The following is a 15,285-nucleotide window of genomic DNA, read 5'->3' as shown; positions in this document are numbered from 1 at the left end:
TTTAAATTAGAAGAGCACTAGGAAACGCTCAAGCTTAAATTGGTAATTGACATGTGAAGTGCTACAAGAGTATGGATTTTTTAAATTTGCTTTAAAGGAATACACAGTCCATTGTAAATTCGATATGCACGTACCGTAGTTCATACAACATGCTTCATGTTCATGTAAACCTCTTCAGTTTTTCCAAAAACACCTGAATGAGTAATAAGTCAATTCCGAGAGGAATGCAATAACTTTTACTGCACATACTCAGATTGTAACTGTGAAATGACCTAAATAAAGAGATGACAATACCTTTAGAGCATAATTACTGTATACGATCGTGCAGGTGCACACGCACACATAGCCACTTGGCAAGGGGGTCTTCACCTTTAATGGATTGCCACACGGACACGTTGGTATCGACAAGCGGACATTGCAGAAATCGATATGTGAAGATGGGGGGGGGGACTGAGAAATGTTCGAAAGAGAAATGGCAGACGATAAGGAAGAGAAAGGAAATTAGAGAAACTCAGAGTAGACAATTCATGAGACAAATTGCTTAATGAAAGAATAAAAGGATGTCTTAGTTGTGTCATTGAGTGTCATTAAATTGGTTACAAGTATCTCTTGATAAGTCCGGATTCCTCTTGTGAAGCAAGTGAAAGGACACCAAAATAGATATTAATCAAATAGTCCCGATGATATTGCGGCGCACGGGCAATGACATACTTAGCATTCTTAATGATCGCATTTAAAATCAATCATCAAAATAACGTTCTCAATCAAGGAATCATATATGATTATATTTACATTACAAGATGATCTAAAGTAAGGAATGTTCTATTTGAAAAGTCATATTTTCTTGTGTGTGTGTGTGTGTGTGTGTGTGTGTGTGTGTGCGTCTGTGTCTGTGTGTCCGTGCGTGTGATGATTACTTTACATATTTGATGTAATATGAATAGTTATGATCTCGTATCTTTGCGTCTCGGTTGTGAATGCCAGTCTGAAAGGAAAGTTCCCGCATATATCAGCTGTCGGTTACAGATCTGATGTGTGTGGGTAAATCTTGCTTGTGGTTTTATTTGTTTTTAATACCCCAGGTTTTCTAACTTGTAGGATTTTGAGCCCGTCTTCTTCTCCTATTACCCCTTTGTCAGTTTGTCTGTCTGTCTGTTTGTTTGTTTGTTTGTTTGTTTTCTATTTGACAAGATCGCTGGATAAAGCATACTCCGATGCGCTCGCTGGTCTACACATCCGCGTATATCTTGGTTCTTATTATCTTTTTTTTTTTCATGTGACTACATATTTGTAAACATGTACAATGATTATGATATTGTATTGGACAATAAATTCACTTTCATTCATGCATTAATCCATCACATATTAGAGTGTATTCATCATTTAAATCATAGTTTTACCAGCTTCATCTCTATATTTTCATTTGTACGTTGCAGCTCTACGTGCCGTTCGTTAGACAAAGTTCCCGATGTCGTCTGAGATACTTTTATCGAACGATTCGCTGGCGACCCACGAGCCCGACCATGACCACGAAGGGCACAATAGGGGAACATCGGCAACGGCGGCTATTACCCTGGCTGCCATTATCACAGTGTCGATGGCGGCGAACTCGCTGGCCACCATCACTATCCTGCGAGTACGCGCTCTGCGTGAGAACATCCACAACTACCTGATCTTGAACCTCAACATCGTCAGCCTCTGCATCACCGTCTTCAGTATGCCGTTTGCCCTCGTGTCCGTGTTCGACCAGGGAGCGCTGCTATCGCACAACAAGCTGCTGTGCGGGGTAAGGAGTGGGTGTACTCGTTTCACATTGTCCAGTCCCCACAATATACCAGAATTGAATCAATATGCTGTGCTGATGAGACTGCGAGTAAAGTCGAAAAAATAAGGCTGTACGCAATACACTGGATTTGTAAAATGGGATTGCACAAATAGTTTAAATCAGACGGGCAAGTGACGAGTCTGTGATAGAATCACAAAATACGGTGATATGGATTTTTTTTTTAATGTTATGAATGTTTACTTATCATCACCAATGATACCACACCTCGGGCTTTTGGATATAAACAAAACATAACATAGTTTTGGCAACATTTGAACACAATTCTTCATTTCCTCTGCAAATGACATGCCACTCACAGCAAACGCATTTCACGTTGTCAGTGCTAGACTCATCACAGTTCTAAAGAAAAATGAATTCACACAAACTACTATTTGTCAAATAAAACCGTTTCTTCGAACAAAAAAGAGCAATAGAAACTAACTGAAGTTTAACCTTAATCATCGCTGATTTGTTTGTACACGACAATCGAGGATTTATTTCTCGTATAAAGACAACACTAGAGTTCGTCAAAATTTATTTGATCAAATGAAAACAATTTGATCACCCGAAGTAAGTCTATTGACTTTGGAATGGATAAGGAACTATAACGGCGTGATATAGTTATATGTGGCACATCAGTGCAAACACTAAGGAGTAAACCTTAAGAACATTACCAACCACACTCAGTAGATTTAAGAGCGTGTGGGAAATATAAGTCTCTAGAATGTCGACGTGCCATTGACTTGTCACAGTTGCGTGATACGCGTACAACTTTTCCTGGTCTCAATATTGTTAAGTTTGATTTCACTAAGCGGTCTTATGTCGTTTTTTCTTTTTATCTAGCTTCTTTTATCATGCATTCGTGACTTTCAGATGCCAACTAAATCATAATTGTCTCAACCGTGATACTTATCGAATATACATCAGTTACGTGCGGAACAGAACATGAAAAATGAGATGTTATTTGAGCGTGAGAAAAAAAAAGCGACGGTAGAAACTAAAAAGATAACAACTGTCAAATCTAGACAAAATACCATCATCGATCATCAAGTGGCTTTTCAACAGCTGAAATATGATCCTATATTTTCATATCTGATGTTCATATAATATGTCTCTAATACACGAAAGTCACCCTCTTGATCTGGGGTAAGTCCCGAGGTGTAAAAACACTTCTAGAAAGCTTTGAAAGCATTTTCTCATGTCAATTTTGTTTTGAAAGTAGGATGACGTGGGCCTTTAACGGAGGGACCACTTTGGCAATAATTGATATCATTGGTATCAGAATGGGTGAAGCTTTGATCTTGATGATTGCAAACAAAATGGATAAAATATTGATCATAAACATTGCACTGATGTTGCTTACGATCAATTACCATTCATACAATATTATGGTATTTGCATAAAGTTTATATTTTAAAGTAATCGTCATGTGGCTTGGGCCATGAGTAATGATTCATTCTTTTCGAGGTCATGTTATCTTCTTCTTGATAAGCATCCCCTCCATGTTTACAGTCGAAGATATTCATTTATTATTGTCGATTAATATCAACGTTCCCTCTTAATAAATGTTTTCCATTACGTTTCGTCACAGTTCAACGGATTTGCCTCGGTGTCATTTCCGGTTGCCAGTTCGTTGACTGTTCTGTGGATAGCGGTCGACAGGTGAGCTCGTACTTGGATCCTTGAATGATTCATCTTTTATGTCATTATCAAACAGACCATCTGGGAATGCAATAGAGCATAACAGCCTTGCCAGCACACTGAATACAATATATATATATATATATATATATATATATATATATATATATATATAATATGTATTTACTTATTGTTATTCTTCATAATCATGTGTTTCTTTTTGTCATGCTTGTGGAGTGAATAAACGTAATTTAGGAAAATTAAGTGATCCTTTGATAATGCTTTGTAAAGTTATGCAAACGTCGAGTCTCTCTCTCTCTCTCTCTGAAAAAAGAAAACCTCCATCAGAAAAGATAAAACTCTATGACATCAAATTCTTTCTGATTATCTGACATTACAATCTATCTAGTTTATTTCATTTTTTTTTTCTTCTGTCCACGGAAGTACGACGAAGTATATTGCGTAGAATAATAAATTGCAGGTATATCTTTTGCAAACTGCGTATACCCTCATACCTTGTTACTTGTAACGTGCCTGTTTTCAAAGTAAAATGTATATGTTATTTACGACGATTGAAGAAAGTTCTTGAGAAACGAACCCCCGTCGGTGCCCGTTGGTTTACCCGACACGAAGACTGTACAGCCTCAATACCCGTCTGGGTGAATAATTACGTCACAGTTGAACGGCGTGACCATGTTTCAAACCAATTCCAATTAACTCTCATTGGCTTATCCATCGACTACACATGTAGTAATACTTGCTAGTTTATTAAGGGAGACATAATGAAGTCATTCATGATTTGGACACACATGACATAGTTGTACCGCCTTCCGTTACATTCCATGACAGGTACCTGACTGTCGTCTGGTCAAAGCGCTTCCCGCCCTCAGCAACACGAATTCTCCTCATGATCGTGTCCACTTGGCTCGTGTCTTGCATCATTGGTGTATTACCTCTCTTCCATGTCCTGTCGTCTTACGAGTACATGTTCGACACCCACCAGTGCTCTCCGATCTGGACGATGTGCACTTTCTACTTCGTTGTCTTCTTCGCCATCTACGGCGTCACAATACCAGTCATGCTTCTCTCCTACGTCTTCGTGGTCTACCACCTCTTCAAGAAGGAGCGGAAGATGCAGCTTCACCAGTCGTTCAGATCGAAGTCGTCGTACGCCCAAAGTTCGCTGAGGCGGAAGAACCCCAAGTCGAGTCTGGAGAAGAAATCCGACGAACACGTAGACAGGAAACAGGTTTCAGACGAAGACAAAGTGACCTCAGACTCTGGCTACACCTCTCCGTCGGAGGGTCGCCATGCAGTGGCACAAGACGCCAACAACGAACAGTCTCCGGGACACTCAGGCCATGGGGATGTCGACACCATTACCTGGCGAACCAATCCCAACTGCAATAATTCCGCCAGCAACGACGGTGAAGATGATTGTGATGAAGACAGTCTCAACGTTAAGGTCTCCCTTCGAAGAAAACCATCCGTGGCAAAGATCATTGAAGAGTTGCAAAAGAAAAAGAAGTCCTATCGGAACTCAAAATACGACTCGTTGCCTAGGCTGAGAGCTAAACAACTGGTCATGTCAAACAACCTCCGCAAAGCTGCGTCGGCTGGTGCCATGGATTCTGATGATAGCAGTGACGCAGCTCCCTCCCTCAGCGGCATGCTCTCAGAAGACAGGAGTTCATCAATGGAACATCAAGACACCTTTACACCATTGTTTCAACAGACTGAAGAAATAGAACTCCAGCCGGAGGACAAGTCGGTATCAACATCGATTGACGAAAGCCAACAAGTCATTATTTCCATTCAGCAACTAGCAGTTGACCTCGATTCCATCACAGGAGACGAATTATCCGCAAACGACTCAACCCTCGACTCTGGAGTCACAGAGGTGGAGAGCAGTCCCCGGATGGAGGTTCCTTTAGTCAAAGTGGAGGACTTCTCGGGTGATGCTGCTGCTGCTGGGAACGCAACTGAGATGAACGCCCTTGGTGATGATGAGGATTATGATGATGATCATTCTTCCGAAACACAGACCGACATGCCTATCGAGTTGCCAGTGTGCTGTGAAGATCAGACCCAGGAGGATACGACCATCCTCGACAGCACGGACTGTAAAGAAGGTAGTTCAACGACTGAGGACGCCACTTCTCCAGCATCTCAAGGTCAGATGGAAAGCGAAGGGAGTTCCCCAAATGCGATTCCCGTTCCCGACGTTGGACCAACGTCAAGGTATGCGACTCTGAATACGGGAACGCAGAGGCGGAGAAAAGTATCTTTGGTAAGCGTGTCGTCGGGACAGCTCCTCGAGGTCGGTCACAGAGGAACCAAGATTCGTCGCGGGAATAGCAGGAGACCTAGCATGAGGCCGCAGCTGACGGCAGACAAACAGGTGGCCTTAATGGGTAAGTTACATTATTTTATAATCACTCCAGAAGGATTCTCTCATGCAGATTTATACTCCTTTGTCTTTTGAAGGAGATCATGTGCATTCATCATGCAACACGTCCCCAAGCATACAGAACCGTCGCTTTCATGCCACTTTAATTTCATACCAGTAATCAATAACATAATTGTAACAACTTAAGTTTGGAGGATAACTAATACTATACGTCTTGCAGCACCGTGGGAACCGTCGATAGTGATATTGATGGATTTTTTTTCTAAATATTTGAACTCTCTTCTCCAAAGACTGCAACATGACTGTTGGCTATACCTTTGTCAAGGAAGGGGTATAGAAAAAAATAGAAATGACTGTTCTCCGAAGGTCTATGTCATAGCACATCTGAGACTGGCTTGAGGCGCAACATTTCCCTCAACAATAAGGGCATCAATATCTAAAAATCATATATTGTGGGACAAGCAAATTGGCACAGGCGAAAGTACGGGTACTATACAATCAAATACTCTCAAAGAGCAAGGTCATCGGGTCGCGCATGCTGACATAGCTAAGTTTTCCTTGAGAACATATTTTTTTTTTTGTGTACTATGCTTACATCATTTGCAGGTGCAACTTAGACATACTTTAAAAACCAACGCGTTTCATGACTAAGCTAAAAACAACAGGAAATGTGGACTGATGAAATGCTGTGAAGTTTGTCGAAGCGGATGCATAGCTATGAAACACGCGGGTCAAATAATCATAAAGGTTATTAGAATTAAAATATCATATGATCTGTATATTGTCAAGTTGCTTCTGCTTAAAGTTTGACCCGGGGAACAGGACATAAACACGCACACACACACATAAACACAAGCAAGCAAGCAAGCAAACAAACAAACAAACAAACAAACACCAACGGTCACCCACACGCGCACAAACAGCGTGTACTATGTTGATGCACTCGACCCCGCATACACCCACTCACTCATAAGCAGGAAAGAACAGGGTGAGAACAGTTTGGATGAGGTCGGAAGAGTGAAAATGAAAGGAAATGATCGGGAAAAAGTTCAGATGTAAACAAACACACAGACAAACAGACAATAAAACACACACACACACATACACACTAGCAAGCAAGTAAACAACCTTTCAAAATAGACAGAAGCAGAAAGGACAATAAGGAAGCAAGAGCAAAAGAGAACAAACAATGAAATACGACACTGCGCAGACGACAACTTTTATGCGTGCAGTCTGTGTGAACTTGATCTTTTACCATGAAGGCTATTGTGCGTGAAATACACTCTATGAATATATTGATGCCCTTCCGAGTTTATTGCACCATTAGTCATCGATCCCTCCAGGAACCCTTATTATTAAGTGCAGATTCTTCGAAAAAGATTACTCTTCGCAGAAAATCTAAAGCATGATATGACTGTCAAGTTACCATTATATGGTTAAGGCCTTCTTTCTACTGGCGTATCGTGCTACGGTCGTGTAGGGTGGGTCTATCGGCGGTCTGTAAACAAGAGAAGGCGCCCAATGTTGAATCCACGTTTATCTCCAAAGATTAAGTTGCTGGCATAGTTAGACAATGGAACGGAATTAGATGACACTTCTTAACCCACGCAGGATAAAATCTGGCAGTCCCACTTGGCATAGAAAAAAAAGCTCTAGTAAATGTATGACAAAGCATTCACACATCAGGACAGAGCATCAGATCACATTTACCGAAGATAGTGATTACAATAATCAATGACACATTTAGCGAATATGATAATGATGTCGATGATGATATATTCTATTTATGGTAGATTCCCGACGTTCCTGGCATCATTGTTACTACAATCCAACCGGCTACTTTCGCAAGCATGCCACCGCTACATGAGATATATATGACTGTTTTTGTAACATGGTTGACTGCAAAAAACATAGGCCTACAGGCATGTAGTGATATGAGACTACTTCTCAAAACGCCACAGTGATATGAAATTTTACACGAGGGAGCGGGTACGGAGACTAAGAAATATAACAAGACGGTTGGAAGGGGGGGGGGTGGGGTCGAGAAGTCTGAGTGAGATCACCAGTATAATCATTACAAGCTCGTTTAACTGTCTGCAATTTCGAGACTAGGTTTGAGGTGTCCTGAATTATTTCATTTAGAATATGTAGTAGTATATTTCTTTATTTAGGGGCGCGACTTTCATCATGTCGTTACCAGAAATTGAAAATTATATCGCTTTGATAATACATGTCAACTACGATATGATAGAGGCTTGATACATATCTAGATACACATATAGCATATACAGCATACATATAAAGATTCATAATTATAGCACTATACTTAGGAAATGAGTATTGGGACTGACATATTTCCTTACTACTACTATCATTATCATTACATGTAAATTAATTTTCCTCATGTAGACTTGACCTGTCTGAAAGGGCAACAAAGTTTCAAACAGTTTTACTTCTGTATGCAAACCACACAAAAATGAATTGGAGATGAAAGCAATTATTCAACTGATACTAACAATTCTGTATATCTACATTTGAATATTGTGAAAATAGTTGATGATATTGGATAATTCCTTGCAAAACACATGAGGCCAAAAAATAACACATTCTTTGATTTTATGACAAACTGACCAATAAGTAAGAAAGATGTGCACTTGGTAAGACGGGTACTGCTCTGCTGCTGCTGATTCCGAAACCTGGCTGAAGTGACGAAAAAAAAATGTAAAAGGAAAAGAATACAAAAACAAATACGCTTCTGCTCAATACTTTGAGCTGATCGAGGTTTTTTTTACTTTCTGGTATATACAGACCTCGAAATTCGTTGATATTCATGCAAGGTCGGCCTCTACCGGATGTTTAGCACGTGACGACGAAGTTGATCTAGAATTCAGTCACGTCGCAAGGCTTTTTGCTGATTAATTTAGTGTATGATACATTCGAAAGTTTTAAACACTCACGTGTCTCTACCTTATACACGAAACTGTTATGCATTCTTCTGATTGCTGTAACGAGAGAAGCCATTGTAAGCCCACAAAGAAAGAAATGTCAATATTGATATCTGGCATTTAGTATCTGAGAGTGCGTATATATATATATATATATATATATATATATATATACATATATATAATATAAACATATATATATACATATATATATATATATATATATATATATATATATACATGTATGTGTGTGTATGTGCGTGTGTAAAGAAAGCCCAAAAGGGTCTCACAGTTTCAAGACATAACAACTAGAAGAAAAAGAACACACAAACAAAACAGACATTGTTAACACAATGTTCGCATGTTTCTTTGTAAAATGATATTATGTGTATGATATACATGTATATGTGTGTGTTTGCCTGTGTGAGGGTATATGTATTTGAGACGAGAGATAGATAGAGTGAGAAACAAGAGAGAGAAAGGGAGAGAGAGCAAGAGAGGGAGAGAGAGAGAGAGAGAGAGGGAGAGCAAACGTTCTTACTGGAAACAGAATGCGATATCATTCTGCTCTCTAGGGATTTGCAAAATGTCCAAAAAACATATCAATTTCCTTCGGTCGCTGTATATACAATTTTACTGGTAAAGCTGATGAAGGGATTGAATTACATGTGCTAAAATTCCCGTTCGATCTGAGAAGGAAATAAAGAATGCAAGCTCCCCAGGGTTGCGAGCTTTCTGTGAGGTCTTGCATTTCACAACCAGAACAGTATTGACTTCATAGCAATATATGCCTAACGATAACACCATTAATACTAATATTAAAATTGTATTGAAAAGATAACCGTATTATTAGAGTTATGACAAAACATGATAGATCATAGTACAATATCACAGCATTATATCTATACACCAATACCTACATGAATGAAGAGTTTGGTGGCAAATTGGGGTAAACGCCATTTTAAAAAATTTAGAGTATGTCTACTATCAGACCGTCAGAGCAAAATAAAGCCTTTCCAAAGATACCTCGTCACTTATTGCATAACAAAGAATATTTTGAAGTTATGATTGAAAGTCAGTTTTTTATCGCATATTTCCTTATCATTGTCTTTGTTTTAGCAGGTTTAACCGCGAATATCGAAAATCGACAAAAAATGAAGTTAACTCGTTTTGCTATGTAACTCTTTATATACTTATATATCATTTATAGTACATATATGGTATGTACTGTATATATTGTATGTATATATATATATATATATATATATATGTATATATTGTACTGTATATATTGCATGTATATATATATATATATACAATATATACAGTACATATCATATACTATAAATGATGTATATATATATATAAGATTATATATATATGTATATATATATACAATATATATATACATATATATATATATATATATACACGATATATATGTTCATCATATATCGTCAAAAAACAAAACTGAAACAAAGTTCATGGTTTTGTTTTTCATTGTTCTCTCAGTATCAACAAATTTTTGTGCCGGAATAAACAGTTGGTGAATACAGCATGAACTTTGATTCAGTTTTGTTTTTATGTTATTATCACGCCAACATGTGGTCAACTTACTCAGTATATTACAATGTATATATTTGAATACCCATATACGCGTCTGTATGTGTGTTGGTGTTGGTGTTGGTGTGTGCCTCAAGAGACAGCATTTTTTGAGGAAAGTATATGGAAGTAAAGTGATCATGGTGTGGTGATGGTGAATAAAATGCATGAGACTTGGCAGTATGAAATCGACACAATCTCTCCAATGATAACAGAGTACTTGAAATGAAAGTTTAAGCCATATTGAGGAGAGATGACTTGTGTGTGTGTGTGTGTGTGTGTGTGTGTGTGTGGGAGGGGGAGGGGGGGGGGGGGAGACATTGGGGGACGAGGGCATAGACCGCACAGAAACTAGTCTGATTGTGCTGTTGGTAACTGTTGGATGTTGGGAGTTTGTTTCAAAAATCTTTTTGGCAGAATGCTCATAGCATGGTTTGCGGCATTTATCAAAAATTAGCATTAACCTCTAACTCCTACGAGAATCACTTGAATTATATATTTATGTATATACATATATATATATATGTATATATATATATATACATATAATGTGTATATATATATATATGTATATATATATACATATAATGTGTATATATATATATATATATGTATATATTATGTATTGATATTTGTAAACAAAATTTTGTGGAAGGCGTTATGCTAAATGCAGTCATTATGGATAGTCAATGAAGGGGGAAAAAGCATTAATGCCTATCGAGATGAAGTGTTAAATACGAGAATTACATATTGCTCATAATGAAATGTACCATCAAATAATGGATGAACCAACCTGTTAACAATACATTATCTTGTTTCAACGTCTTCTACAGGTGGTCTCTTGGTGCTGACGGCAGTAATTTGCTGGACTCCCTACTTCATTATCAACTCGTGTTTCTTTCCCATGGAGGTGGCGCCACACTGGACCAGCGTACTAGCCATGTGGCTGGGCTACGTCAACGCCATGCTCAATCCGCTCATCTACTCGTTCACAAACCGTCGAATACGCACCATGATTTGCCGCTTCTGCGGGGAGCAGTGCCGCCGGTTGCGGGAGCGAGTAAGGTGCGCGACTTGGCTTGACAAGCAGAGAAATGGAACCTAGAAAACGAAAAAAACAAAAGCAAAAACACACCACCAACAACAAACACACATCTCCACTCACCCATAGGGGAACATTCCAGTTTGCTTGCCTCTTGCATGCCAAATTTCATCTTTCTATACCGGGTGCCCATTTACACAACTGGATCCATACTGAGGACTGTGCTGTATAGAAAACATTGATAAAGAGTTTTGCGTGCCGTGACGGAGCTTGACCCGTGGACCCTGGATCCTGAACCCTGGATCCTGGACACTATCTTTTAAAGCGCAGTGCGATGGACAGCTGGACCATAAACAGAACGCAACGGCACGCTGTATGATAAGACAAGGAGATAACAATAGAGCCGTGATGAAGGGATGCATGCAGGTCATTAGGAGAATTATGCAGAAATGACGTCATCGATTCATCCACATTGTAACCAATGATATTTAATAAGCACAAGTGACATCTTTAGATATTATATTCTTTTATCTGCTATCTGATTTAGATTAGTAACTTTTCGTTGTTTGTCCTCACTCTATTTTCTCTTCTTCTTTTTTTTTTGCAATTCAAAAATAAAGTGGTCCAAGATGCAAATGTCACTAGGGTGACGAATGACGAGAAAGTATTTGACGTGAGGCAGGTCGATGGATGAATTCATCGACATAAGTGGCAAACAACGTCTAGAAACGCCTAGATCTTCGTTTCTCTCAGCATGCTAAGTAGCAAGCAGACGTGATGTGGATTCCAATACAAACGATGACGTATAAATGCTACGAGGTGGGAACGAGAAACGTCACGTGTGTGAAGAAAAAGAAGTGATTTGAACAGTTGAATCTGAACATCGAAAGAATTGATATCGTCGGTGGTGGTAGGTGTGGAGTTGATGGGAACATAGAAGATCGTCTCTATATTGATTTCCCAAAAGGACGAAGAGATGTCAGTAAAAGTTTGATTTTTGATAAGCTATCGGACTTCAAATCTACGGAATCTTGATTGCAGTGTAGTCAAATATTTTCAGCGATTGAAGTGGAACATTGCCAAATATAAAATATGATACTTGTTTCAGTAGCCGCATGCGTGCGGCTGCATAGAAAAAACAAAATAGAGATTCTTTTTTTCTTTAGACTGAAAGTGGAATTGGATTTCTCTACGATGATTTTACATCAGAGTAGAGAAATAGTGTTAACAGTACTTGGTAATTATGTGTATACAAGATCTTTAGTATCTTTCCGTATGACATAATACGTATAACTGATAGGATATTCAAATTAGATGTACTATTGATAACTGAAATGTCTTTGCATATGTTGAATGTCTTCCAGGTTACATTGAACCTAATGGTACCTCTTGGTAAATCTAAAAGTGAAAATGGTGTAGTGTTCTGTTGGAGAACTGTGTAGATGAACTATGTATATGAATGTGCCTTTATACTTTTCAGGGGCTTTTTTTACGGTATAAGGTCTGCTTTGTTTTGTCTATATGTAAATGACATGTTCCATTTTTTTTTAAATCAGAAGCATTGCTCATCCAGGGTGACAATTACAGGAGCTTTCCAGACACTTTATATAATTTCAAATCAGATAGTGCATAAATCAATAGTGCCATGTACATTTTTGTGGAAATTATTAAAGTTCTTGAGCTGATAAACCAAAACCTCAATTAACCCAAAACATTAATACTTAATAAGGATGATGACCCAGGAAGCTAACATATTTCAGTAGTGTAGCAATCTATTCCCCTTACAGAGTCACTTGTTAAACAAGTTCACCTGTATAGAATTTATGAACACTTTGTTCTTTTGTTCTGCTTCCTTGAGCACTCAATCATGCATTTGAAGCTGCTTTGTCACCAGCCTTGTTCATTGTGAAATTGAAAACATTCTTATTCCTTATTCCAATCTCTATAAATTCTAAAACTTTTTTACCCAGTATACCAAAACTTATTCCTTATTCCAATCTCTATAAATTCTAAAACTTTTTACACAGTATACCAAAACCAATATTTAGATGTTTAAATGCAAACGTCTACAGTTATTTGGAGGTATCCTTTAAGGTCACGGCAAATTGACGACTTGCGCAGAAAGATACTATAATAAACTTTCGCAATATACTTGAGAGCCTTTCTAACACATCGGCGAGTGTCGGCTACACAGAAACCTATCGCAGCATCACTCGGAAATGAATTCACTACGAAAAAAAATCATAAACAGAAAAAAAAAATTACCCACGTCGGCTTCTTTTTTTTTAGTATTTGCAAAATTTAGGGAAAAAAGAATAATGAGTAATTTTAGAATTCTATATTTGTGTCAGAGTAAATTGCTAAAGACTAATAATTTGATTCAATCTCTGAATATTACGTATGTATGAGCTCAATCCGGAATTTAACAAATCCGTTACATAATGGTATGGGCTTCATGAAGGCCCCCTTCCAAATCCCTTCATTCTTCTGTCTGTTTGTCTGTTTGTCTGTTTGTCTGTCTGTCTGTCTGTCTGTATGTTCCTCCATCTATTTTTTCCTCTTTCTCTGTTTCTCCTTTCTCCTCTTTTTTCACTCTCTCCCACGTACTGTTATTATTGTGTCTATATCGTGTCATTATCTTCTACATTTTTTTAATACCCTTCCCATTTTCCAATTTTCAATTCTTATGTGTCCATCGTATTGGCTATGAATATATGTTATTGAGAGTACCTCCTCTATCTGTTCAATATAATTCACGCATTCTTCCTGTGTGCTGAAATAAGAGAACTGATTAGCTATAACATGTCTGTGTGTATGTCCTGAATACATTGACTGTCAAGTTTTTCTGTACACACTCCTAGATTTTTCCTCCTCTCTACTTGCCATTTTTTTCTTTATCCGTTTTTTTTTCCGCAGGAAAAATCGGTTGTCTTTTACTATTCAAAGAGAACAATCCACTGTCTGCGTTATCTAGGTCATCGTTAATCTTCTTAGCACTACTTTGCGAGATGTCTAAATCCCTCGAATCTATAGCTGAATGAAGCAAGCCAAATTGTCTGTTCTGTGTAGTTATATGTGTCGGGTAAAGGAATATGAGCTTATTTTTTTGTCTTTTTAAGTTCCGCCAAAATCCGTCTTTTGATAACGTCTAGTATCACAATGAATTCTTGAGATTACAGCATTATGTGGAATGTAATTTATTAAAATCCTTTGTTTCATTAAGCTGTATCAACCTCGACTCATTAGCATCGAATGCGTTGTGTGCTGCTTGTATACTGCTGTGAAAATATATTATAATTACAACATTATTGAAACCTTCCTTATAATGAGGCATACTTCTGTCAGACACCTTCGGCACAAATGTTATTCAATTGTCAGTGCCTAAAAAGTCTATCACTTTACCATCATGGAAAATATCATTCGATAAGTACTGGATTATCAACTATTACCTTACATGTTGTCGTTTGGTTTTTTATTCAGTTTTTTTTTTTAACAGCGCGTTACGTGTGATTTGTCCATCCCCTCTGGTGTGTTTGTAATATATATATATATATATATATATATATATATATATATATGTATATATATAAATATATATATATAGTACATATATATATATATATATATATATATATATATATATATATATATCAATTCAATTCAGTTGAATTGAATTGAAAAATTGAAATATATATATATAATGTTACATCATATTGCCAAAAAAAATGAAGCATAACTATAAAAATGTCCAACTCGTGTCTCCAACAATGTCATCAAGACCACCAATATAAACCAATTAACCAATTTGAGTGTTCATGGA

At 37.7% G+C, this 15,285-nt stretch overlaps 1 protein-coding gene across 1 annotated transcript; it reads left to right on the top strand.

The window, feature by feature from the left end:
• Positions 1-1,468: 1,468 nt before the first annotated feature.
• Positions 1,469-11,540, top strand: LOC139709539 (uncharacterized). The gene is made up of 4 exons (XM_071621497.1): positions 1,469-1,786; positions 3,417-3,487; positions 4,316-5,880; positions 11,257-11,540. The coding sequence occupies exons 1-4, from the start codon at positions 1,469-1,471 to the stop codon at positions 11,526-11,528; spliced, it is 2,226 nt and encodes a 741-aa protein (XP_071477598.1). The 3' UTR covers positions 11,529-11,540.
• The last annotated feature ends 3,745 nt before the right edge of the window (positions 11,541-15,285 follow it).

The sequence above is a fragment of the Diadema antillarum genome, unplaced genomic scaffold, assembly GCF_040938485.1.
Source record: "Diadema antillarum isolate AM-2024a unplaced genomic scaffold, OU_Dant_1.0 seq00001446_RagTag, whole genome shotgun sequence".
Taxonomy (NCBI): Eukaryota; Metazoa; Echinodermata; class Echinoidea; order Diadematoida; family Diadematidae; genus Diadema; species Diadema antillarum.
This window is presented reverse-complemented; position numbering and strand designations above follow the sequence as displayed.